The 24,523-nt window shown below is 42.5% G+C and overlaps 2 protein-coding genes across 3 annotated transcripts in view; one reads left to right on the top strand and one right to left on the bottom strand.

Moving 5' to 3' along the window:
• The window catches only part of LOC144646595 (multifunctional protein CAD-like), a 34,007-nt gene that overhangs the window by 7,056 nt on the left and 2,428 nt on the right, over positions 1-24,523 (top strand). The window contains exons 9-36 of one of the 2 annotated variants that reach the window (XM_078506244.1): positions 122-343; positions 950-1,138; positions 1,391-1,624; positions 2,372-2,509; positions 2,916-3,089; positions 3,921-3,968; positions 5,344-5,426; positions 5,747-5,993; positions 6,564-6,662; positions 12,537-12,638; positions 13,180-13,302; positions 13,399-13,581; positions 14,036-14,254; positions 14,596-14,763; positions 15,293-15,475; positions 15,922-16,026; positions 16,638-16,871; positions 17,451-17,699; positions 18,464-18,628; positions 19,109-19,240; positions 20,178-20,379; positions 20,730-20,845; positions 21,231-21,446; positions 22,171-22,372; positions 22,956-23,113; positions 23,278-23,352; positions 23,777-23,918; positions 24,262-24,332. In XM_078506244.1, the coding sequence (XP_078362370.1) occupies positions 122-343; positions 950-1,138; positions 1,391-1,624; positions 2,372-2,509; positions 2,916-3,089; positions 3,921-3,968; positions 5,344-5,426; positions 5,747-5,993; positions 6,564-6,662; positions 12,537-12,638; positions 13,180-13,302; positions 13,399-13,581; positions 14,036-14,254; positions 14,596-14,763; positions 15,293-15,475; positions 15,922-16,026; positions 16,638-16,871; positions 17,451-17,699; positions 18,464-18,628; positions 19,109-19,240; positions 20,178-20,379; positions 20,730-20,845; positions 21,231-21,446; positions 22,171-22,372; positions 22,956-23,113; positions 23,278-23,352; positions 23,777-23,918; positions 24,262-24,332 (4,479 nt within the window). The remainder of the gene's footprint in view (positions 1-121; positions 344-949; positions 1,139-1,390; positions 1,625-2,371; positions 2,510-2,915; positions 3,090-3,920; positions 3,969-5,343; positions 5,427-5,746; positions 5,994-6,563; positions 6,663-12,536; positions 12,639-13,179; positions 13,303-13,398; positions 13,582-14,035; positions 14,255-14,595; positions 14,764-15,292; positions 15,476-15,921; positions 16,027-16,637; positions 16,872-17,450; positions 17,700-18,463; positions 18,629-19,108; positions 19,241-20,177; positions 20,380-20,729; positions 20,846-21,230; positions 21,447-22,170; positions 22,373-22,955; positions 23,114-23,277; positions 23,353-23,776; positions 23,919-24,261; positions 24,333-24,523) is intronic. The other variant, XM_078506245.1, reaches the window with a different exon arrangement.
• LOC144646599 (integrase/recombinase xerD homolog) lies at positions 7,038-11,527 on the bottom strand. The gene is made up of 2 exons (XM_078506248.1): positions 10,854-11,527; positions 7,038-8,485 (listed from the first exon to the last, which is right to left on the bottom strand). Exons 1-2 carry the CDS (start codon positions 11,365-11,367, stop codon positions 7,470-7,472), a joined length of 1,530 nt encoding a protein of 509 aa, XP_078362374.1. The 5' UTR covers positions 11,368-11,527; the 3' UTR covers positions 7,038-7,469.

Below are 24,523 nucleotides of genomic sequence, written 5' to 3'. Positions count from 1 at the left end.
TGTTTGCAGTCTCAGTAGTGTTCATTTGTAGAGTGAAGTGAAAAACTGTTTGGTTGCCTTCTAAATCCTCAGGCTTCCTGCTTGAAGGTATGTTAAAGCTTTTCTTGTCGTCTGTATCTAGGCTGTTGCTGCCGCTGATAGACTTGGTTACCCTGTGTTGGTACGAGCAGCATTTGCGCTGGGTGGTCTTGGTTCAGGATTTGCACAGGATAAAGAGGAGCTGGTTTCTCTAGTCAATGGAACATTCGCACATACCAAGCAAGTGAACCTGGACAAGTCATTGAAAGGCTGGAAAGAAATTGAGTACGAGGTTGTCAGGGATGCTTTTGACAACTGCATCACGGTAAGTTTATATGCCTGAGATACTTGATCACTTCTGGAGATAAAAAGTATAATAATTGTTATACTGGTAAGTGGGGAAATCATTGAACATTTTTTTAAAATGATGAGCATTTCAAAGAAAGTTGCAGCTTCAACACACACATGTACATTTACAAAAACCAAATGCCATGCCTTTTACAGCATTATATCTACATTACAGACTTAAATTTTGTTTCTTGTTAAAAGGGAATAACATTGTGTTTACCATAGGTAGTCAAATCCAATATGCCAGTCAATATATCAGCCGACAGTCCACCAACATATCGTTCAAGTCGGCCAATAGTCTATCTACACTCTTTTTATTTTATGACCGACTATTGGTCGCTATTGAGAGTAGGCCAATAGTCAGTTGGTAGTCGGTTAAAACTCAGTCGATAGTCTACTGATTGTGGGCCGATTATCGACTGACTGACTATCAATGGAGTGTCGGCTGACTATCAGTCAATGTGTCAGCATTATACCGACCAACAAATCGGGCAAGACTACCATAGTAAATTCGAGAAATCATTTAAATTCCTGTCACTTCATGAAATGGTGATTCTGATTTTGCTTTGCTCTTGTCTTGTAGGTTTGTAACATGGAGAATGTGGATCCGTTGGGTATTCACACTGGGGAGTCCATTGTTGTGGCTCCAAGCCAAACCCTCACTAATTCTGAATACAATATGCTACGTAGCTGTGCCGTCAAAGTCATCAGGCATCTTGGAGTTGTAGGAGAGTGTAACATACAATATGCTCTCAATCCAGACTCTAAAGAGGTATGCTTGTCATCATAATGGCCAATACTACATTACTTTTCTTCTTTAGTCTGTGATCATTAACAAGTGAATTTGTAGTTGTTTTGCCACCAAATTAGCTTAGCAATGTACAATATTGTTTTATTATTTTATATATTTACTTTTATCAGGAAAGGAAGATTATGACTTCAATTTTTATCTCCATGTTCTTGTCCTAAAATGATGTGAACTTCTTTAATCAAGTAGTAATGTATATATTTTTTTATATTGCAGTATTTCATCATTGAGGTGAATGCACGGCTGTCACGTAGTTCAGCTCTTGCATCTAAAGCCACAGGATACCCACTAGCCTATGTTGCGGCAAAGTTGGCTCTCGGCAAACCCCTGCCAGAACTGCGAAACTCAGTCACCAACTCTACAACAGCTTGCTTTGAGCCAAGTTTGGATTACGTTGTCGTTAAAATTCCAAGATGGGACTTGAGTAAATTCAGCAAAGTTAACACAAAGGTAGGAATCGAATGTAGCACTTCTGTATATACTGGTAGCACCTTTAATCATATCACACATGCATTCCTTTAAACAATAACCTTAATCAGCAAGTTATTTAGTCTCATTTCATGGGTGCAGAATGAAGGGTTGTCACAAAGTGCGAGGCAGGGAAGTGTGCGATTCATTTCAGTTAACCTAAATGGCACTCTGGTTAATCTAAATAGCACTCTAGTTAGCCTTCGGTTGGCTTAGGGAGCTTGCAGTTAGCCTTTTTATTTGAAGTAGGGATTTCTGACTCCCATGCCTCGCTGCCTCGCACATCTGTAAGATGCTGAATTAACTTGTTGAAGAGCTAGGCCTAAATGGAGGAAAGCATTTATTGTGAGTAATGTGTTGAATGTCAATGGAGCATGAGCAAAGAAAATTGCAAACAAAAGTAACTGTGACAATGTCAGATGGGTCAGCCTTCCCCCCCCCCCCCCCCCCACCATACTGACTAAGGACCAAGAGGTGGGTTACAAGGCAGAATACCGACCATGACAAAATGTGAAAGCAAACCACAATTGGCAACTTCTTTTTGGAAACAACAAAAATGCACAAGTATCAATAGCTCACCTGCTGGCCAATGAACTTACTAGTAAATGTGAGAATTAACAATACCAGGGTTGTTGACTTGAACTGTTTCCTGACTACAATCATAAAGTACAAATTTAAAACAAATCCATTGAAGTGACCTCTATTATTATATTGTTAATGTACCTGCAGATTGGTAGCTCAATGAAAAGTGTTGGAGAAGTAATGGCTATTGGACGGCGTTTTGAAGAAGCCTTACAAAAAGCTCTTAGAATGGTGAGTGAGTCAAACTTGGGTTTTGATTCACATGGGTACAGTGCATCAGACGAGGTAAGTTTCATTTAACTGATATTAGTCAAGCTTTGTTATTTTATGGGAGGCGCAGTGGCCTAATGGTTAGCGTGCCGGTCTCCGGAGTGGATGTTCCGGGTTTGGGCCCTGGCCAGGGACTCAGTCTTGTGTTCTCGGACAAGACACTTAACTCTCATAGTGCCTCTCTCCACTCAGGTGTATAAATGGGTACCAGCAAAATTATCCTGGGGGGTACCCTCTGATGGACTAGTATCCCATCCAGGGGGAGTAGAAATATTCCTAGCTTCTTAATGCTATCGAAACCGGGATAAGCCCTGGCAGTATGTGTCACTTGGCTCAAGGTTGCCCCTTTTTTTGTTTTTCAAACCCCGGGCCAAATGTTAACAAGTGTACACCTTGACTGTTACTATTTTTTACTTAACAGGAGTTGAAGCAGCCTTCTGATAAACGTATTCATGTGCTTGCGGCTGCATACAAGGAGGGATACACCATAGATAGATTGTACGAGTTGACCAGAATTGACAAGTGGTTCCTGAGTCGTATGAAATGCATCATGGATTATGCACTGATGCTAAAAAGCTACAGAACAAAGACTGAGGTAACAATAACGTTTTTGAATATCTGTCTTTCAGGTGTGACAGAGTTCTCATGTTATTTATGACCCTGCTTACTGGTATTCAGCTATATAAACAAAATTTCTCAAGTTGTTACTGGAAAGGCATCACGTCTTATCTCGGAAAATACTCTAAAACTTTTATAATTGACAAAACAAAAGGTGGCATCTGGCAGATTTCCACCCAATTTCTGTCAAGATAAAAGTAGCTGTCTGTTTTGGATTAAAAATACAACGCCTGGTTTATGCAGCTAGTGGTATGTTGTCACCTGATGTGGGTATGACTGGAAGCCCAGAAAACATCCCTGGTGTGAATTGTAGTGACAATTTCCCAAGAAAAAAATCCCGATGCTTGTCAGAGATAAGATGGTGTTTCAAAGCTACATGAAGTGACTCAATAACATATGTATTGAGTTTGTTTTTAAAGTCATTAGGGATAAAATGTAAAAGTGTGTTGCTGTTAATTTTCTAATGCACTGTTTCACCTTTATTTTTTATTGTTGGTTTATGCTCCTTGTAGCTTGGCCAACCTGCATCCACATCTGCACCCTTAACTCACAAAGAGAAGGTAGAAAGTTTGGATGTTTCACTCACACTAACCAATGTTAACCCACTAAACATTTTAGTATAAAATTATGCACAGTAATGACTAGAAAATGCATATTGTACATAAATAAAACGAGTTGTTATGTAGTTGTAGTTTTAATAATTTTTAGGTCAAAATGATTTAAACCAGTTTGATTGACGTAGTTCCTTTGTTCCAGATTTATTCCCATAATCCTAAAACATGAAAATACAAATTTATGCTCCTTGTAGCTTGGCCAACCTGCGTCCACATCTGCACCCTTAACTCACAAAGAGAAGGTAGAAAGTTTGGATGTTTCACTCACACTAACCAATGTTAACCCACTAAACATTTTAGTATAAAATTATGCACAGTAATGACTAGAAAATGCATATTGTACATAAATAAAACGAGTTGTTATGTAGTTGTAGTTTTAATAATTTTTAGGTCAAAATGATTTAAACCAGTTTGATTGACGTAGTTCCTTTGTTCCAGATTTATTCCCATAATCCTAAAACATGAAAATACAAATCAAACTTTTCTAGTCTAAAATCATTTTTACCTGAAATTCATTTTAAACTTCAACATAGTTGTAAATTTGGACTACTCATCAGTAAAGATTAGAAATTCATGATCTTATAATTATTATGAACTTATACAATTCATAAAAAAATGAACTCTCATTTTGCGTTTACATTTAAAAATTATAATTGACTTTACAAAGCAAGATTTCACACTGAATAATACCTGTCAACACCAATGCAACTTTATAGTCAGTAACTTTATTGTGCAAACTTACAGTTACAATAATGATTGAAAATTTAACATTTCCATTGCTGGTTAAGACTCAATAAGTAAGATCATCATCAAACAGTAGAAAACAGTGTCAACAAAATGATATCTTGATGTAACAACACTTTCTCAAAACTAACATTAATTTTTTTTAATTTTTGGGTGACCCTATTTGACAGAATGACGGAATGTCACTAGTTTGCTTGGCGGTTAGCTTCACCCTCCAGTTTGCTTGCGGTTAGCTTTTATTTGTTGGTTAGGGCAATATACTATCGTCATTATGCCATTCCGCCGAATAGGGTCACCCGAATTTTTGGTAATTAGAAGGGAAAATCAAGTAAGGTCATGCTCTGTCAGAATTAACTGGTTTGGGTTTCTGGTTTGGTTGTGGTTTATTATTCTATTGGAAGAAATCTGTTTTTGCCTGGTTTGGCTCACTGGTGTCAAGCTCAGCAATTGATTTGGTTGAAGACTTTTCTACCACATGGTTGGACAAATTGTATTCAACACTCCTGTCAACCAAGCCAGCTGAAAACCAATCAACCCAACTTGATTGATCAAAATGGAAGATGGTCAAACAGACATTGTCAGTGTGGTTCCAGAAAATGTCCGTACTCACCCCACAGAAGCGATCGGAAATTCCTGGGGTTGAGAGAGGTCTCAAAGGCCAAAAACTTTAAGGAAATGTATAAAGCTTGATTGAAACTTCCAGAGGGGTGGGTGTCTTAGGAAAAATCCCTTCTGCTGGAAGGTATGGATAAAGAACTACACATTGAATCAAATCAATCAAAAGTCGTAGTCTTGTAACTGAAATGGTAAGTCTCAATACAGCATAGAACACATAGTGTCACCAGCACTTGACGTCATCTTGCTCCTTTTCAGGCAGCTGAAGTGTCTTATGAGGATTTACTAGGTGCTAAACAACTTGGATTCTCTGATAAGCAAATTGCCAAGTGCATTCACAAGTAAGTTAACTTAGCACATTTACACTTCAAATGTTAATCATGGCACCATGTAATAACATCTGTTACTCTGCATCTGAGATTCTCTTAAACCATTTCAGGGATGTAGCTAAGAAAACACTACACCAGCTCACCAACAAGCCCAGCTGGCTTTTCTGGGCTTGGCAGTTCTAAAAGTTTACCTAAGTCTTTGTTTTCATGTGAAATTTCAGCCGAATTTAAGTTCTCTTTCAGCCGGTGAAATAAGCCAACAGCAGGCCCTTAGCGACATCCCTGCCATTTATCACATAGGGCAGCAGTTAATATCTTTTTTCTATTTTCAGCACTGAAATTGCAGTACGTAAGGTTCGTCAGCATTATGGCCTCACTCCATTCGTAAAGCAGATCGACACAGTAGCAGCAGAGTACCCTGCCTTTACTAACTACTTGTATGTGACTTACAATGCTTGTGAAGACGATGTTGACTTTGAAGGCGGAGCCTGTATGGTGATTGGCTCTGGTGTGTATAGGATTGGGAGCAGTGTGGAATTTGATTGGTGCGCTGTTGGCTGCATTAGGGAGCTAAGAAAGGTACATTGTGCACATTTATTTAATTGTCTTTGTTGTTGCTACATTGTTACTTTGTAGTAATGTTTGGTTCCCTGAAATATCCATGCCCACCCCAAGGCAGTTCATTGGAAATTCTGAGGCAAGGGAGGGGGGACACAAAAGGCAAAGTTTTTAATAAAAAGAACAATGTCTAAATTGCTAAATTTGGTGGGGAGAGGTGTGCTCAAACCTAAAAACCGTCTGCAGAATGGCCATGGGTATTTTAACAACACAACAACTGTAAGCCAGCTAACTAGATTTTTATCTCTCACTTCCCCTATAATTTTTGTTGTCGATGTTGTAACCAAACCATTGCTTATGTTGGTTTTGGGGTCATCAGTGATCTACTTGGTCTAATCATAGTGTTTAATCTGCTTAGATGATGTCTGCATCAAACATTAACTTTTAGTCTGTTGCTACATGTACATGTAATTGTGCAAATGACTTACCAGTAGCTTGTACATGTAGTTACTTGGTCACATAAACTGCCTTTTGATCTGCCTCTTGTAGTTAAGGTAGAATCTATTGATAGAGATCTGTCCTAATTTTTAGTTGAAAAAGAAGACAATTATGGTGAACTACAATCCTGAGACTGTCAGCACAGATTATGATGAGTGTGAGAGGCTGTACTTTGACGAAATCTCATTTGAGGTAGGTGCTACAGTTAGTGTATGTGTTGTGGTTTAATTTTTTCTTTGGTTTAAAATTTTTTAAACCAGTTTTATTTTTATTTTTCATTGTCTTATGTTCATTAACATAATCTCAAACAAAGGGAAATAAAAATCAAACTGGTTTGAAAAATTTTAAACCAAAGAAAAAATTAAACCACAACATATGTATTGTTTTCTGTTCTAGCCAATTTGAAAGTCAATAGAGTGCTTACAATAAGTTGAGCCTCTTTAGAGGCCAGTGGCTCAACAGAAAGGCTATTAACTCCAGTTTCTATAGCACAAAGTGAATAGGACTATAATTATTTACATAACGCTCCACACCGAGACGGGAGTAAAGACGCTGACAACGTTTGGGCCAGAAACGAAACAAAATTTATTGACAAGATAAATTGTCCCCTGGGAAGGGAGGGAGGGAACAAGATTCGACTAACAGCGAGCATGAGGAATATGACATCCGAGCCTACGGGAAATTAAATGATGCAACGCGACTAACAATAATTAACTAGTTTTAGCTAACGCCAACAACATTCAAATTATTTACATAACGCTCCACACCGAGACGGGAGTAAAGACGCTGACAACGTTTGGGCCAGAAACGAAACAAAATTTATTGACAAGATAAATTGTCCCCGAATAGAGATTGAGGAGGCCCAAACGTTGTAAAAAAAAAAATAAGTAGGAAATGAATTGAAAAAATGTAGAAATGAAAAAAAAAAAAAAAAAGGGGATTAGCAAATTAAATTGAAACGCGACTCTATGGTAGAATGCTAGTAAATGATCAATAAAGTCAGGAAACCATAAGGCCAGCGGCCATTAAGTCCGCAACCACAGTTCGTTGGGTGAGGGAAAGTGACAAATAACGCCGATAGGCGTCTGAACGCCAGTCACCATGTCGCTGAATAAGGCGCTCTGGAACTCCCGCCTGAAATGCGAAGGTGGCGCCGCCCCGACGGAAGCTGTGAGGCGAGAAATTGGAGGGAGACAAACCAATTGACGATATGTGAGACTTGATTGCTTTGGAGAAGACATCGTGGGTTAAAGGACGCAGGGAGCCATGAGAAGGAATGCTGAAAAACGGCGCAGAATCTGGGGCCGGAACCAGGGTGAAATACTGCACGATGGCGGAGACGGGGCAGAGAGCTGAGCCGGGGATACGCGGCAACGGAACAAGTAGGAGGCGGTCTTTGTGCTGTAGAGTCTTTGTCCACTTAATGCGGAGGACCGCGCCGTGTGACGTAAACTTGATGTCGTCGCGACAGAGATGGCGAGTAGGATCGAAACTGGAGGGTGAGGACACTGTGAGATTAGACTTCCGAAGAAAAGAGAAAAAGGCTACCGTGAAGAGGCACCAAATGGCTGCGTCAGCTGGAGTAGTGAGGTCGAGGTGTGACTTGAATTGAAGGAGAAGCGCGGGAGTGATGGGAGACTTCTGATGTGTTGCAAGGCCAAGAACACGTTTGAGCCCCTTTTTAGTTAATGAGACCTCGAAGGAGTCTAACGCAGTGCAAGGAGTGTTCTGTAGCAGGTGGAACAAGCGCACACCGTTTAACTTGTTGAGAATGGTTTGGTAAGATGAGGTAAAACATGCCAAGAAGACGGCGTAGGACGAGATTGTCTGAGGAGAGGCCGGCAGGGGAAGGAGCCCAAAGGTGGAACAAAAGGAGAGGTACGATTTCCATTGAGACCGCAGGTTTCGTAGCGTGCCAGGAGCGTACGCGTGAGCCTGGACGGAGGCGGTGAGGTCCGATAATGCTGGTAAAGAAACTGGAACGGCACTGGGGCTGAGTGAAAGCTGAGGAGGATCTGTAGAGAGTTGAAAACGAGTTAATAAGAGAAGAAAAGGTCACATCTGAATGTCAAAATTAAAAAGCTCTGGTGGGCAGTGCACTTGAGAAGTAACGATGTCAGCAGTCAAGGAAAGGAACTGGGCCTCGTGAGAAGGGGCGACATGCCAGCGGCTGAGGTGATCGGCGATGGTGTTGGCGCGACCGGGAATGTGCTCGGCACGGAATTCAAAATCGAAGAGAGCGGACAAAAACCAGATCTCCCGAAGACAAGCCTGCATGCCAGGTGCTCGGGAGCGGCCAGAGTTGAGAGCCAGGACGCTGTTTGCGTTGTCACAATGTAGGAGGAAACGCTTTCCCCTGAGGCGATCTCCCCAGAGCTTGAGAGCTACCATGATAGCGAGGAGCTTGAGGGTGTTAATGTCATGTCCAAAGGACGACAGGACAAAGTCAGGGAATGGTGTGTGGAAAAAAAAATCCCTCGAAGAAACCGCCGGCTCCGGTTAGGCAAGCGTCGGTGGACAAGAATAGAGGGTCAGTGATCCATGGGTCTATCTTGATGATTGAGACGCCGTTATACTGTGAAAGAAAAGTGCACCACCAGTGCAAGTCCGATTTGAGATCGTCAGAGATGTGGCAAAGGCGCGAGGTGGAGGAGCTACGCAAGGCGTTGAGAAGACCGTTCATGAAAATGCGGGCGGGCCGGACGCAGGCAGTGACGAAAGACATCACCCCAAGAAGAGATCGCAGGTTGGCTATGGTGATGGTCTGTTGAAGGAGGGTGGCTTGGCACTGAGAGAGCAAGTCCGAGAGGCGATCAGGGGTGACGCGCATGGACATGTCCAGTGTGTCGAAAAGAACACCAAGAAAGACCATTGAGGTGGCGGGAGGGCTGTCTTTGTCCGGGGAGGACTGGAGGCCAAGGTCGGACAACAAGGTGCCGAGGGCGTCGAAAGCGGCGGCGGATTTGGCGGGAATTTCTGCGCCCCCGAAATCATCGATGTAGTTGGTGCAGTTGAAGCCGAGAGCGCCGAACATGTAAGTGACCGCAGAGGTGGTGCGTTGGCACATCATCGCGGCGGAGCGGAGGCCGAAGGGGGGCGCGATGTCGAAGTAGAGAAAGCCATTGTGGCGGAAACCAAGGTAGTTGTAGTCGCGGGGATCGACGCGAAGCTGTCTGTAGGCGCGGCTGAGGTCCCTTTTGAAGAGGTGACACCCGGGGCCTTTATCGCGGATAAGGGCTTGAAGAGCGTCGGTACCAGGGAGGCGAAGAGAAAATGGCGCGTCAAGGTAGGTGTCTTTTGGAATGCCACTGTTGACTGACAGAAAAGGTGGGAAACTAAGGTCGACGACAACGCGCGGTTTCCCGGATCGGCTACTGGCGATCTGAAGTGGGGACACAACGAGTGGAAGCTGCAGGGGGTTGACTTCAAACGGGCCGCATGTAGCCCCCAGAGAACACTCCTTTTTAAGGAAAGAGTCAATGATGACAGGTTGAGCGAGGGCAGATCCGTGATTTTTGCTGGAGGACTGGGGCTGAGTAGATTTCGTGTACCCGATCGGCCAACCGAACTCCAAGAATTCGCAGAGTTCCTGATCGTGATACGAGGTGAGGCGTCGTCGCCACTCGGGAATGTTCAAACCAGAGGGCACGGAAAGGCGAAGTGAAAAGGCGTTGGGACGAGCGGATTGCTGGAGCAGGGCGTTGAGCTTAACGACTGTGCTGAGAAGGTCGGGCTTGGATGGGAGGGGCCGAGTTCCGGCATGGCTGGACGGGTTGACGACAGGGAGGTGCGAAGATGCGGTGACTGAGGGCGGGGTTAGGACGGAAGCGGGAACAATTTTCGGCTCAGTTAGTCAGCTTGATGGCGGCGTGGGGTCCTGGCGACGAGTAGGGATGTCGAACTTACGCTTGGGACAGTGTCTGGCTTGATGGTCGGGCCGCTTGCAGACGATGCAGATGTGTAGTTTAGCGCACGCCTCGTTGCTGCAGTCGTCATACCACGACCAGTCGTCGCAGATCTGGTGGCGTGAGGGCTGCTGGGAGGCAGGAGGGCGTTGGCTGGTTACACGGCGCGCTTTCTCGACCGCTTTTTCGGTGCTTGGCGAACCCACAGACGGAAGAAGGTTAGTGGGGATAAAAAAGGGCTGTTTGAAACCGTCGAAGGAGTCGCCCCACTTCGCGAGACCCAGCTCCAAAGTGCGCAGGACTTTATAATGAAACGCGCGGACCGCTGGCCATTGATAAGTACACGCGAGGCTCATTAAATCATGTAGGTGATGCAAAAAGAGAGATTTTTGCGTTGCGTCTGGGCATTTCTCGACGATGGCGAGGTAGCCGGCGGTGAACTCTGCGAGTGTTAATTCGTTATAAAGCTTGGGCTCACCTGGTGCCAGAATGTGCGGCCATTGTTGCGGGTAGAGTGTTCGCTGCGGGGCGCGAAGGTCTCCCAACGATTTTGCTTGTTCGTGCGGTTTGCCTGGAGTGGATTCGTCAGGAGTCGAGGAAATCGACGAGGCCTGAATCCTGGCCAGCTCCAGTTGTAGCTTGAGCTTTTCGACCTCAATCATCTGCGTCTCTTTGGCAAGCAAAAGACGACGAAAGTCTAGATCTTGCGGTGGATTTGGTGAGGCGGCTGGTGCTGCTTGTGCGAGGTTTTGCAACTCGACGTCGGGCACGGAATTTGTGTCCCGAGGTGGCGGCGGCGGAGAAGCTCCGTATTGGGGAACTGAGTCTTTAGAAGGCACCAACGAAGGAGAGGAACGACGACCTAACTCAGCCATATCGGCGGACATTACGGCCAAATCGGCGGTAAGAGCGCCTAAAGATTCCCAAGTGTAGTCGTCGTCCAAGGGCCTGCGAGGAGGTCGGCTAATCCTGCTTGACTTTTTGTGTGACATAACGAAGACTTAGCTCCCGAGAAGGAAATCAAACTCAGACGAGAAGCGAGAGGATTTAACAAGATTCGACTAACAGCGAGCACGAGGAATATGACATCCGAGCCTACGGGAAATGAAATGATGCAACGCGACTAACAATAATTAACTAGTTTTAGCTAACGCCAACAACATTCATGTTACACCCCTGGATGGGACACTTGCATATCACTGGTTACCCCTCACTGCTTACCTTTTTTCAGGTTGCCTCAAATAGTTGCCAGTACCCATTTGTGAGTGGAAATAGGCAGTGTGATGATGAAGTGTCTTGTCCATGAACCAGGGTTTTAGACATAAATTGAAAAAAGAAGAAGAAAGAATCGTAAATTTTATATGGTGTTTAAGACCCCACCCTCCTGGATAATGGTCCAAAGCATTAGGGGCATGCTCCCCTAAAAAAGCACAAAGTTAAAGCATCTATGGAGTATTTTTTTATCAGTTTTGAGTGCAAATTTATTTAAGACCTTCCAAATTTAGCAAAAATGACTCCAGCAAGAAATCAACAATCCACATATTATGAAAACATTCTCCAAGATGAGGGCATCCACAGGGCACCCATCTTGCTAAGCGCCTGCTATGAACATGTGAACCTGGACCACTCAGTCCAGAGTACAACATGCTAACCACTAGGCTGCAGTTACTCTCACAAAGTTATTTTGTGTAGATTTATTAAGTTAAATGTATGCACTAATTTATTAAGTTCAATGTATGTGGATTGTTGATTTCTTGCTGGAGTCATTTTTGCTAAATTTGGAAATTCTTAAATAAATTTGCACTCAACCGCCGCCTGGTTAGCTCAATTGGTAGAGTGCCGGACTGCTGTGCGGGAGGTCGTGGGTCCGGACCAACACTCAGGGTCTTAAAATAACTGAGGAGAATGTGCTGCCTTTGTAATTACATCTGCAAATGGTTAGACATTCTTGTCTTCTCGGAAAAAGGCGATAAACCGTAGGTCCCGTCTCCTGTATCTTCAGTCTTGTAACAGGGGACCTTAAAGAACCCACACACTATTCACAAAGAGTAGGGCACGAAGCTCCCGGTGCTGTGGTCTGGTGTGTAAAGCGCATTTGAACGTATGGAAAATGCGCTATATAAATGCATTATCATTATCATTATCATTACTATCATGTTAGGTTGTCATGGATGTGTATGAGAGGGAGAATCCAGAAGGCATAATACTGAGCATGGGAGGACAGTTACCAAACAACATAGCCATGCAGCTTCACAGGCAACAGGTAAGCGTCAATCCACCCATCCATCTCCCCCTCCTTTGTTCCTCAATCAGTAAATCAGTCAACAATCCAACCAACCAGTCAGTCTGTTGGTCGGTCACTTGGTTGGTGGGTCCATTGGCAACCCTCCAAGTTAAGACCATTTTAGTTACCATGGCGACTAAAATTTTAGAGCTGGCAACTAAATTGAAACCGAAGTCGCCAGCCTGGCGACTAAAATTGAGAAGAGGGATTGAAAGCATGACCCTAATTTAGCCCAAAAATTTTTTTCACTGGTGACCAAACTCAAGCAGTTGGTGGCCAAATGGCCACTAAGGAAAAAATAAGCTTGGAGGGTTGATTGGTTGGTTGGTTGGATAGTTGTTCAATCAACCAACAGTAATTGAGCAGTCAGTCGGTTGGTCAGTTTCTTGGACCTATTTAAACAAAACAATTTAAGAAAAAAATCATAATCAAGGGCTTGCTACATTATTTGGATGTTTTCTGTTTTTAAAAAAATTGAGTGCACCTCAAACAGTAGCTAAGTTGTATCTTTGTTGTTTAGGTTCGAATTCTTGGCACATCTCCTGAGATGATTGACAATGCAGAGAATAGATTTAAATTTTCCAGAATGTTGGACAATATTGGAATCCTGCAGCCACAGTGGAAAGTTCTTACAACCCTTGAGGTAAGAGAGACAAGGAAAACCTGTCTGTTGAAATTTTAAGTTGCCATTTGATGTAAGTAACACCATTTGAGATGTTTCCTTATTTTCATCTTGTAGGATGCAAAGAAGTTTTGTGCCACTGTAGGTTACCCTTGCCTTGTGCGACCCTCCTATGTGCTTAGTGGGGCTGCTATGAATGTCGCACACTCTGATAATGACCTTGTTCAATATCTTGGAAGTGCCATGTCGTTGTCCAGTGACCACCCAGTTGTCATCTCAAAATTTATCCAAGATGCCAAGGTGAGGTGCAGGGTTTTGAAATTTGATCTTGACTTGTGTTCATTCTCATCCCCATTGCCCTTATTGCTTCTCTTAGCGGGCAAGGCCTTGGCACGAGAAACTAAGGGCTCTGGGGACACAGGATAAAACAAGGGATCTGGGGTCACAGATTCCAGTCCTAGATTCTAGGACTTCCGGTCTTCACTTATGCAGTCATGATGTTTTAAAAGAATGTATGAGAAAGCGTTGCATTTTTACTTCTGTTCAAGAATTCTTTGTTTCAAACTGCCAATCAAACAAATTCAAATTAATTTAAAAATCCTATGTCCCCAGAGCCCTTCGTTTCACGTGCCAAGGTTTCACCAGCTAAGAGAAGCAATAAGGGCTGTGGGGACAAGAATGGACTTGTGTTGTGATGTGTTTACATACCATTGTTGTCATTTTTTTCACTTCATTACTTTGCCGTCCCCATCAGGAGATAGATGTCGACGCAGTAGCCTGTGATGGTGAGGTGGTTATCATGGCAGTCTCTGAACACGTGGAGAATGCTGGAGTGCATTCTGGGGATGCCACCATGGTCCTTCCTCCACAAGATCTGAATGAGGAGACGCTCAAGAAAATACGCAAGATCTGTTTTGATATTGGACAAGCCTTGATGGTTACTGGGCCTTTTAACATGCAGTTGATTGCTAAGGTATGTTTACTTGTAGAGTTATCACCTGCTTATCGAAATAGAAATGCATGAATTCAACTGTTTGGCTAAATAATTGAGATGCTGAAATACTATTGACTACAAATGATATTATTAGACTATTGTCTGATCCAGGAAAAGTAGCATCACCAACATAAGGAAAAATCTTGCATATCAAGTTCTTTTTTCAGAAACATCTGGAATGAGCAGCTTTACTTAACTGAAACCTTTGAAGAGTTTTGTTCTACTTTGTTATTTGAAAGCATACATTTACAAAAACAAACATTTTTGTCTAGATTGGAAGACCGTCGAAGAGTAAACTTTCTCTTGTGTTTGTTTTGCAGGATAATGAACTTAAAGTGATTGAGTGCAATCTCCGTGTCTCTCGCTCGTTCCCATTCGTGTCCAAGACTCTTGATCATGACTTCGTTGCTATGGCGACAAGGGTGATTTGTGGCGTGGCAGTAGAACCAGCTTTGGACTGTGCAGGGAGTGGTCGGGTTGGAGTTAAGGTAAATCACATGCCTGTTTTATGCTAGACTATTGGATCATGTTTTGTTGTAGAACCCGGGTGTTGGTGTGAGGTGCGGTGTGGCCTTATGGTTAGTGCACTGGACTCTGGATTGAGAGCACCAGGTTTGAGTTATGGCTGGGGTCATTGTGTTGTGTTCTTGGGTAAGACACGCCTCTCTTCACCTAGGCGCATTTGACCCTAGTGGGAGCAGAAGAAAATTTAATACTCCAAGGCCCTTCATGCTACAGGCACTGGACTGAAGCTACATTTGTCATTACACTGCACTGCACAGCGCTGCACAAGTCTACATTACATTACATTACATTGCATTTACAAATAAGCTACAAAATGCTAGGCCTCACATTTCATTTTGTTAGCGTCTTATTTCATAAATTATGACTCATATTCCATACATATATGACAGTCACTAAAATAACTACGAACAGGAAGAGTTACAATACATTTTTATATAAAAGATAAATTAAGTGCGGTAATGTACTTGTAATTCTATTATTCATCCCAAACAGGTCCCCCAGTTTTCATTTTCGCGTTTGGCTGGAGCGGACGCCATGTTGGGTGTGGAGATGTCAAGCACAGGAGAAGTGGCTTGCTTTGGTGAGAATCGATACGAAGCTTATCTCAAGGGAATGCTGAGCACCGGGTTTAAGATTCCTAAAGAGTGTATTCTGCTGTCTATTGGAAGCTTTAAGGTATGTATGACGAAAATTGTCTTTAAATCTACCTGGTTTTTAAACTTCCTCCTCAAAGTTATGATCAAGTTTTAACAAAGGAAACCATAACCATGACGGTGGTTTAATTGGATATCTGATTTAATTAGCATAGATTGTTACGATTTTATTTCACCGTTAACTCCTTAGTGTTAGTTTCGATTGAGAAGATATGCATGTAACAAACCAGCACGCCAGTACTTTTCATTCTCTTGCCATGTGATCACTAGCAGTTTCTCGTTTACCAAGAAACTCAAGAAATTTATCAAACATGAGAGAAAACGAAATTGATCGCTGTTTCTAAACACTGAGAAGAGAGTTGAAAATATGACGTGCAGCGCAGTTTTTTGACAACCTTTCAAGGTGTTTGGAAATGAAGTGAATCACTGTCTGAGGTGTTAAATACGTGTATGTATAAATGGTTGTAGTCCAAAAGTGAGATGCTACCCAGTGTGACGACATTACAAGAGTTAGGATTCCAGCTATACGCTAGTCCGGGTACAGCTGATTTCTACACAGAGCATGGGATCAAGGTCAGTGCATCAGTTCTCCTTACTAACAAGCACACATGTATTGCAATATAGGTTGTGAGAAACAATGAAAATAGAGTGTTATAAAACCAAAACCAAGATAATCGCTCTGGCCAATCACGAAGGACACAGACCATTCAGTGAACAAATCAAAACTCGAAGGAAATATGTGTAGCCTGCACGAAGCGCGCGAAAACACGTGAGAGTCATAATTGGTTCAGTTGGTATTACTTCTGATTGGCTGAGAAAGTGGCGGTAGTTTTTCAACCAGTTTCTAAGCATAGTAGTGCAAAACCAAAACAAGTGCAAATTTATCATTGTGACACTCAAGTTAAATTCGTTTTTCCACTATTTGATAATTCAATTGATCATGGCTATGCTATGTTATTTATAAAATGAAAAAAACTTGTGTGTTTAAGTGGGTGCCAGTAAATCGTTGGGGCAACAAGACCAAATTGCAGAGAGGTAATAAGCCATAGTGGAAGTAGCAACACAACTAGTAACTACTGAAACGCCAGGAGTGCCAGCTTTATGGAACACTTCAGTAGAGCAAACATCGTCATTATTAGCAGTTGACAAGTTTTGAGTAATGTCTCTTTAATCTTGACATACAGGTTAAGCCAGTGGATTGGCCGTTTGAGGAGGGCGGTAATGGAGCCACTGAGCAAAGTATTCTTGATTACCTTGCACAAAACAAGTTCGACATGGTGATCAACCTTCCCTTGAGGAACACAGGCTCCAGAAGGGCATCTTCATTTATAACACATGGATACCGCACCCGCAGAATGGCTATAGATTATTCCATTCCGCTCATTACAGACATCAAGTGTGCTAAGTTGTTTATCGAGGTACTGAACATAATATATGTTGTAAAACAGCTTGTGTTCAGCTAATGATTAAAGTAATTGCACATACGGATGGGAAAATCAACTTGAACATAATGTATTTTTAAAGAATGATTGCAATGTGCTGTTAGAATTCTAGCAAAACTTAGAAGTATAAAAGTGATTCAGTATGTATGTTTAATGTGTACGTTTAGATCGAATAAGCCTGTTCTAAGCGTTTGGTTCGTTAGGAAGCAGGGAGAAAAAAAAGCGAGCGAAAAATAATTGGAGTGGTCTGGGAGAGAAGGCAAAACCCAAACTCATCGCAGGTTATTTCTAAACGTCATTCTTAGCGCTAATCCCGTTTTTCGTGCTGCACTTCAACTGACAGAACGCCTGGAAAAAGATAAGAGCGAATTGCAATGAGGAAGTGTTTTACTCTCTTGTATGGCAAACCTCCCTGAAGATTAGTAAAGAAATTGCAATCCAACCAGTTCAAGTAACAGTCACGTCCGTGTCTCTAGTCATAACTCTTGTCCCCGCCGAAGGAACTTTCAAAATGGAGCCATATCAGTAATTCTTTTGTTTTGCAATTGTTTTCAGGCCCTGAAGAGAGTTGGTGGAGCGCCCAAACTCAAGACACACATTGACTGTATGTCATCAGGGCGTGTGGTTCGTCTGCCTGGGCTGGTTGACGTCCATGTGCACTTGCGCGAACCTGGTGCTACTCACAAGGAAGATTTCTCATCCGGGACAGCAGCTGCCCTTGCTGGTGGCGTGACAATGGTGCTGGCCATGCCCAACACTAATCCTGCTATTGTCAATGAATCATCGTTTAATCTGGTTAGAAAGGTAAGGCTAGTGGCTTGAAACTGGTGCTATTTATGAAATACGAAGAAATATCAACTGCTGAGTTTTGTTGGTGTTCAGTTCAAGCCAGTGTCTTAAGAAAAGTCTGCTTCTGGAAAGGTTTGTGTTCTGTGTAAGGTTGGCTACTGTTAAATACAGTTCGGTTGTAACCCTTCCCCCCCCCCCCCTCCCCCACAATTGATTACTCCCCCACCTGGTTATAGGCCCATCTGTCTGCTAAAAAAAAGTCTTCCAATTATAATCACTAGTATGCATACGTTAAACGTGTTATAATAAGCCCCTGCCCCACGAGTATAAGCCTCGCCTTCTAAGTTATGAGAGCAGAGATCGCAGCGTTTCATTAAGGTTGCTTTCTAACAGTAAATCCCGCATCAGTTTAAGCCGTTTTATGTCAGTTCATTTCCAAATTTTTTTTTCCTACCGCTTATAACCACCCCCCCCCCCTCCCGCCCCGAATATAAGCCGCCAAAAACCACTACACACTCGGCCTTCACGCTGCGCTGTCGATGGCTGTTGCCTGTACCTCATCCCACGTTCTCCAACCATTCCTACCCCCGATTAAAACTCAGGAGAGAGGGAACTCTGTAGTGTTCGTTGTGTTTCCTCAGGGAGTAAGTACGTCTACACAAAGGTACTTGCGATGTCGTTTAATTAATCCAAGGCCTTATAATCCAGATTTGACAGTATATCGCGTTGTTTCTTGATGGGATGATGTAGGTTTTATTTTATTTTTTACATTTTTCCAGCTGGCCTCAGCTGGTGCGCGGTGTGATTACGGTCTGTACGTGGGAGCCAGTGCTGATAATTATTCAACAGTGAAGGATTTGGCTCACCTGTCAGCTGGTCTGAAAATGTATCTGAATGAGACATTCACAACGCTTAGACTTGATGAAATGTCAACGTGGATGAAGGTGAGAGACCTATCTCTTTACACAAAATAACGATCTCATCAAGTATCGTCCATAACTTGACAAGTTAAGTAAGAATGAAATACTCGCAAACATAACGGCTATGCAAGGGCAGTCAAATTTTCTATAGACTGCACTGGGAGCGCGCACAAGTAAAATTACAAACCAAAACTATATATAAACAACTTTGTCTAAACTTTTTGTTGAATAGATCGGACTCTGGTCAGGCTAAAATAATTGGATGGCTCGCTCTCAGTTTCTATCGACTTTTGATAGTCAACATAATGATACTGCGATGTAAATGCAACTTTAAAAGTTGTCTTAGCGTGTGTAGGATATTTTACAAACTGAGATTTTTGTGAACAACAACACGTGTTTTGTCGGGTTTTTTAACGCTTCGATCTTGTGACAGTCCTTGACTAGGGGGAAAATCAGACCTTAAAAAAGAAAGAAAACTGACGTTGAGTTTTTTTTTTTTTCCAGCATCTTGAGCAGTGGCCTAAACACATGCCTTTAGTGTGTCATGCTGAGGGTCGCACTACTGCTGCTATCTTGCTGTTAGCAGAGTTGGCTGATAGACCTGTTCACATCGCTCATGTGGCACGCAAAGAAGAGGTAAGGAATAAACAGTGTAGGAAACAAGACTTTGATTAGATGATTACTTGCCATCAGGTACAAAAGGAAGTTTTATCTGTCGGTTTGTCTCTTGGTTTGTGTAACTGTCTGTCTGTCTGTCTGTCGTCCTGCCTTTCATCCTGACATCAGGTAAAAAAGGATGTTTTATCTGTCCGTTTGTCTCTTGGTTTGTGTAACTGTCTGTCTGTCTGTCTGTCTGTCGTCCTGCCTTTCATCCTGACATCAGGTAAAAAAGGAAGTTTTATCTGTCGGTTTGTCTCTTGGTTTGTGTAACTGTCTGTCTGTCGTCCTGCCTTTCATCCTGACATCAGGTAAAAAAGGATGTTTTATCTGTCGGTTTGTCTCTTGGTTTGTGTAACTGTCTGTCTGTCTGTCTGTCGTCCTGCCTTTCATCCTGACATCAGGTACAAAAGGATGTTTTATCTGTCGGTTTGTCTCTTGGTTTGTGTAACTGTCTGTCTGTCTGTCTGTCGTCCTGCCTTTCATCCTGACATCAGGTAAAAAAGGATGTTTTATCTGTCGGTTTCTGTCTGTCTGCCTGTCAGTCTTCCTGTTTGTGGTTTTTCAGCCTGACTCTCCTACCTGCGCACTGTCTGCCTGCCTTCCCGCCGTCTTATTATTTCGCTGTTTGTCTGCATGAAGAAGACATCCCTGTTTGCGTTTTGATTCCCCTTTATTAGCAAGTTTAACTTCTGAGATTGAAAGTACTGGTACTATCTATTTACAAAACCATTCCTTATATTAAAATTCCGTACTTTTACGTTTCGGTTACTTGGTTAAACTACATTTTACTTAAAAGAAATGCTCGTATGACAGCAGTTCTTGACTCACGTCGCACAGAGAGTGCTGCTGCTAAACACGCTCTTTCCCTCCCTACTGATTCTTGGTAACTGTGCGTTCATGCATTGTTTGACAGATTCTTGTGATTCGTGCTGCTAAAGAGAAGGGAATACAGGTCACGTGTGAAGTATCGCCGCACCATTTGTTCCTGACAGAGGATGACGCAGACAGGATTGGCCTCAAGAGAGTTGGAGTCAAGCCTCCGCTTGTCACGGCTGAGGACCAGAAGGCACTCTGGGACAATATTGACGTCATTGACTGCTTTGCTACTGATCATGGCAAGTGTTATTAATAACTGCCCTTCTCATTCTTAGGATAGTTTTCTCGCATTTGAGTTTTGCCAATCTTTTGCGACTTGGAAAATATAGAAATCAATAGTAAATACCCTTGCAAAGAAGGGCACGAGGGCAATTAAATAGCCAACAATAGATTAAACACACGTACGCGCACAGCTTGCAGAAACACAAAGTATGTTTCACGCAGTAGTGGCCTTAACGTTTACAAGACAGCTCATAAGTCACGTTCTACCCTTGAGGTTGGACGCTCTGTTCTGTTGCACGATGATTATGCATACAGTGATACTGATCAGTGTCACGTTGTTTTAATATTTTCTTTGTTCTTTTTTTAGCACCACACACACTGGAAGAGAAAGATTCTGAGAAACCTCCGCCTGGATTCCCTGGCTTGGAGACCATGCTTCCTCTGTTGCTGACTGCAGTGCACCAAGGACGATTAACAATTGATGTAAAAGAAATAACGAAGATAAGAACACCTTTCGTTAATAAGCTATATAGTTTTGTGCCAGGACTGCCACAGGAAAAGTCAGGGAATTTTATTCTAGTCAGACTAAGAAAATCGTTATTACAAAGAGTCAGAAAAATTGAAACTTCGACAATACTGATTCAAAAAATCTGTAAAGAAAAAAAGGCTGTACTGGTTATGGCTTGTCAAACTTATCCTTTTTTTTACTATTTATTTATGTAAATTAGGATTATATGTAGTATTTTTAAAAGCTGATGATTTACCTGTGTAAAAATTACCGTTCCTCTCTGACATCTTATCTTAAACAATAGCGTAATGGTACGAGTTGAATGTACAATGTGAGTGTTTTCCCGTCCTTTGTTTGTAGGATATCATTCTTCGCTTGAGCACAAATCCACGAAAAATCTTCAGCCTTCCCGAGCAGAAGGACACTTACGTGGAAGTGGAGATTGGTGAAGAATGGACGATTCCTTCAGCCATGACTTACTCAAAAGCACAGTGGACGCCCTTCGCTGGTATGAAGGTCAACGGCTGTGTCAGAAGAGTTGTACTGAGAGGCGAAACGGCTGTCATTGACGGCAAGGTATGTTTATCTTTTCATTTTGTTTTCACATCCAAGTAAGAGCTGAAGAAATTCGTCAGACTCATGCGAGTTTCAAGTGGCTAAATCGTTCACCTTTTCTCATTTGAGAGCTTAAGCAATAGAGAGATTAGGCAGCACGTTCTAACGGCAAACGTCGGAATGCTGCTGATTATGTTCCCTTTTTCTCTAATTATTGAACAAATCTATCAGAAAAATAGAAAATAAATAAACCTATTCACAGCAAACACGAAACTACTCACTTTGACATATAAGCGGCAGACGGCGACGTTATTTTTTTTTTTTTTGCCGTTCGCAGGAAAACAAACGTGATGCTTAATCTCTCAATAAAAGATAAATATATCATTGAAGAGATATTAGAAAGAAAAATAGAAATTAAAAGTTTGTCCTTGTGGCTTGCGTTGTCATGTGACGCAGATTTTGGTCATTTCACGTAGTCGTTTGCAGAGGACTGCTTAGAAATGTATCAAAATGTATGACGTACATGTATGTAGTAGTCCCTTTGCAGCCTTGTTTGGACTTGTCACGCAACGCGACGCAGTATAAGAGGGAGGAGTGTTGCGTGACGACTCAAGTAACGGCTGCGAAGGAGACACATGCAGAAGCATCAATTTTTCATTGAATCTTTTGTTTGCTGACGTTCTTGTTGGTCTAGTAGTCGTGATCATGAACTTCTGTTTGTTATTCTTTTTTGGAACTGTTATAGGTCCTGGCAACACCTGGATCCGGTCAGGATGTACGAGTCATCAGCTCAGTGGTACTCCCTCCTCCTATCTACCAGCCACAGCCACTGGTACCACCTGGCAGCCCGAGGAAGACAGACAGTCGCTGGGCCTTTCCGCCTTCTGTACATCGGTTTGTCGATACGCACTACGGACCTGAGCCTCTCGCCTTGCCATTAGGAGGAGGTACTGATAATACATGTGTATGAACATGCTACTTCCATAATGCCCGCGAGCACCCTAACAGCGGTCAAATGCACGGCACGTGCAGGGATTTAGTTACGAAAAAGCTAAGCAGGTTTATTAACATAGCCAGTGTTTCTGGCCTGTGTATTCCCAAGATTACCCCAAGTCTGTAGTAAATAATAAAGATGGTAAATTTCAAGCTCGGTGATAAATAGGGAAGAAATCATTCAACATGACACGAGCGTGGGACAAGTCGTTGTTTTCTAGTGAAATTTCAACTGGTAAAAGGTTTCGTTTAGCCATTGAAATAAGCCAGTTGCAAGCTCTTAGCTACCTCCCTGCACGTGTGTGCATTCGTTTTTCCATGCACTCGCCTTGTTCGTCTTCCTAGAAACTGGTTTATTAATTTGCGTGGCTCTTACCTCGTTTTATTGGCATTTGCTATTGCTTTTTTTACTGCAGCTCAAACTAGTGACTAACGCACAAAATGTCAGCCGCTTGAAACTTGGGCATTGCGGTGGTGATCGAATCTTTGTGTCTGTCAGTTTAAATCAATAACAAACTTTAATACTTTTCTTTCCAGAAGGAACCCCAGAATCTGTACCACACTCTCTCCTCACCCCTCCCCAGCCAGTGTCACCGATTGCTCACCCTCATGTTCCAATCACAATGCCACGTGTACCAGCCAACGTGTTTTTGGGACAACACATTCTGAGTGCCAGTAAATTCAACAAAAATCAGGTAAATTGTGGCCCCTTTAACTTTTGCTTCAACCAAATCCCCTCACTGGTCTCATAAATTCTTTATATTGTCAATGAGAATTTACCTAATGATGTTATCTTACTGATCAGTTCCGTAACTCCTTTAATGAGTTTAAACCAACTTACGTATTTGTCTTTACACAGCTTCACTACTTATTTAATGTGGCTCATTACATGCGGCTAATCGTACAAAGAGAGGGTGGACTGGATCTACTAAAGGTAATGACTTCTCTTGTTCTTATTGGTTACAACTTACCACGTGACATTACACCGTGAACGTGTTTGTTTTTGCACGGGGCTATCGTCAGTTAATCCACCATATTCGAGCATAGCATTTTCATTTGGAAACGTTTTTAAAAACTCAGTTTGGCTTTTCGTCCACAAAACTATGAATTTTCTCCGCAACTTTAATAAGCCTGACGGTTTAAATGAGCTCTCTTCTCTCTTCGACAGTCCCTGTGACCGTAGGAGCCTACATTGATTGATTGATTGATTGATTGATTGATTGATTGATTATTGATTCTGACTGTCTGATTGATTGATTGTTTGATTGATTGATTGGTTGGTCGGTCGGTCGGTTGGTTGGTTGGTTAATTGATTGATTGATTGATTGATTGATGATTGATTGACTGATTGATTACAGGGTAGAGTAATGGCCTCATTGTTCTATGAAGTCAGCACGCGTACGTCATCCTCGTTTGCTGCAGCCATGCAAAGACTCGGTGGCTCAGTGATCTTCATGAAGGAAAACGATTCCTCGGCCAAGAAAGGAGAAAGCTTAGCAGGTAACACTCTGACTAGCCTGCGAACAGGCTTTCTGGAAAACGCTCGGCCGGCGGGGAAAGCCTGTACGCAGGCTACACTCTGACAGTACTTTTCGTACCAACACGTCCAGTAAGCTAATTTTTCTGCACTGGAAGTGCAGAACATTCTTTAATGGCTCGGTAAATTATACAGACACATCTTTTTGAAATTTGCTCTTCAAACGCAAAGTAATATCTCAATTTGTTTTCCGAATGGAAATGAAAGCGACTTTTAAATCGCAAGCACATTACTTAAAAGTAATGTGCTTGCTTGTTCAATGGCTAGACCATTCTGTTCTCACGGATATGTACTTGTTTGTTGCAGATTCAGTGCAGGTCATGTCATCTTACTGTGATGTGGTGGTGATTCGACATCCTCAACCAGGAGCAGTTCAGGTATGGAATCCATGTCTGTCTGTCTGTCAAAAGGCATGATGAGTTAATTAAACAGCCAAATTTAGATAATATTTTTGTGATCGCGAAACGAATCAATTCATCAAAAAACCGAGAATGTGACTCCTGGAATCATTTTCTGATTCATATGGAGTTTTTGTGTAGTTTTCAGTACATTTTTTGTTTAGAAAATA

Source organism: Oculina patagonica, chromosome 3 (assembly GCF_052425735.1).
Source record: "Oculina patagonica isolate OP01 chromosome 3, crgOcupat, whole genome shotgun sequence".
NCBI lineage: Eukaryota > Metazoa > Cnidaria > Anthozoa > Scleractinia > Oculinidae > Oculina > Oculina patagonica.
Note: the sequence above shows the minus strand (reverse complement) of the source record. Positions and strands in the feature narration are given on the sequence as shown.

Bases quoted from the DNA above. Each gene is read 5' to 3' on its own strand.
- LOC144646599 (XM_078506248.1), bottom strand. From the start codon at position 11,367: ATGTCACACAAAAAGTCAAGCAGGATTAGCCGACCTCCTCGCAGGCCC. The intron at 8,486-10,853 runs GTGAGCCCAAGC...AACTCTCTACAG, and splicing joins GCCGCACATTCTGGCACCAG to ATCCTCCTCAGCTTTCACTC.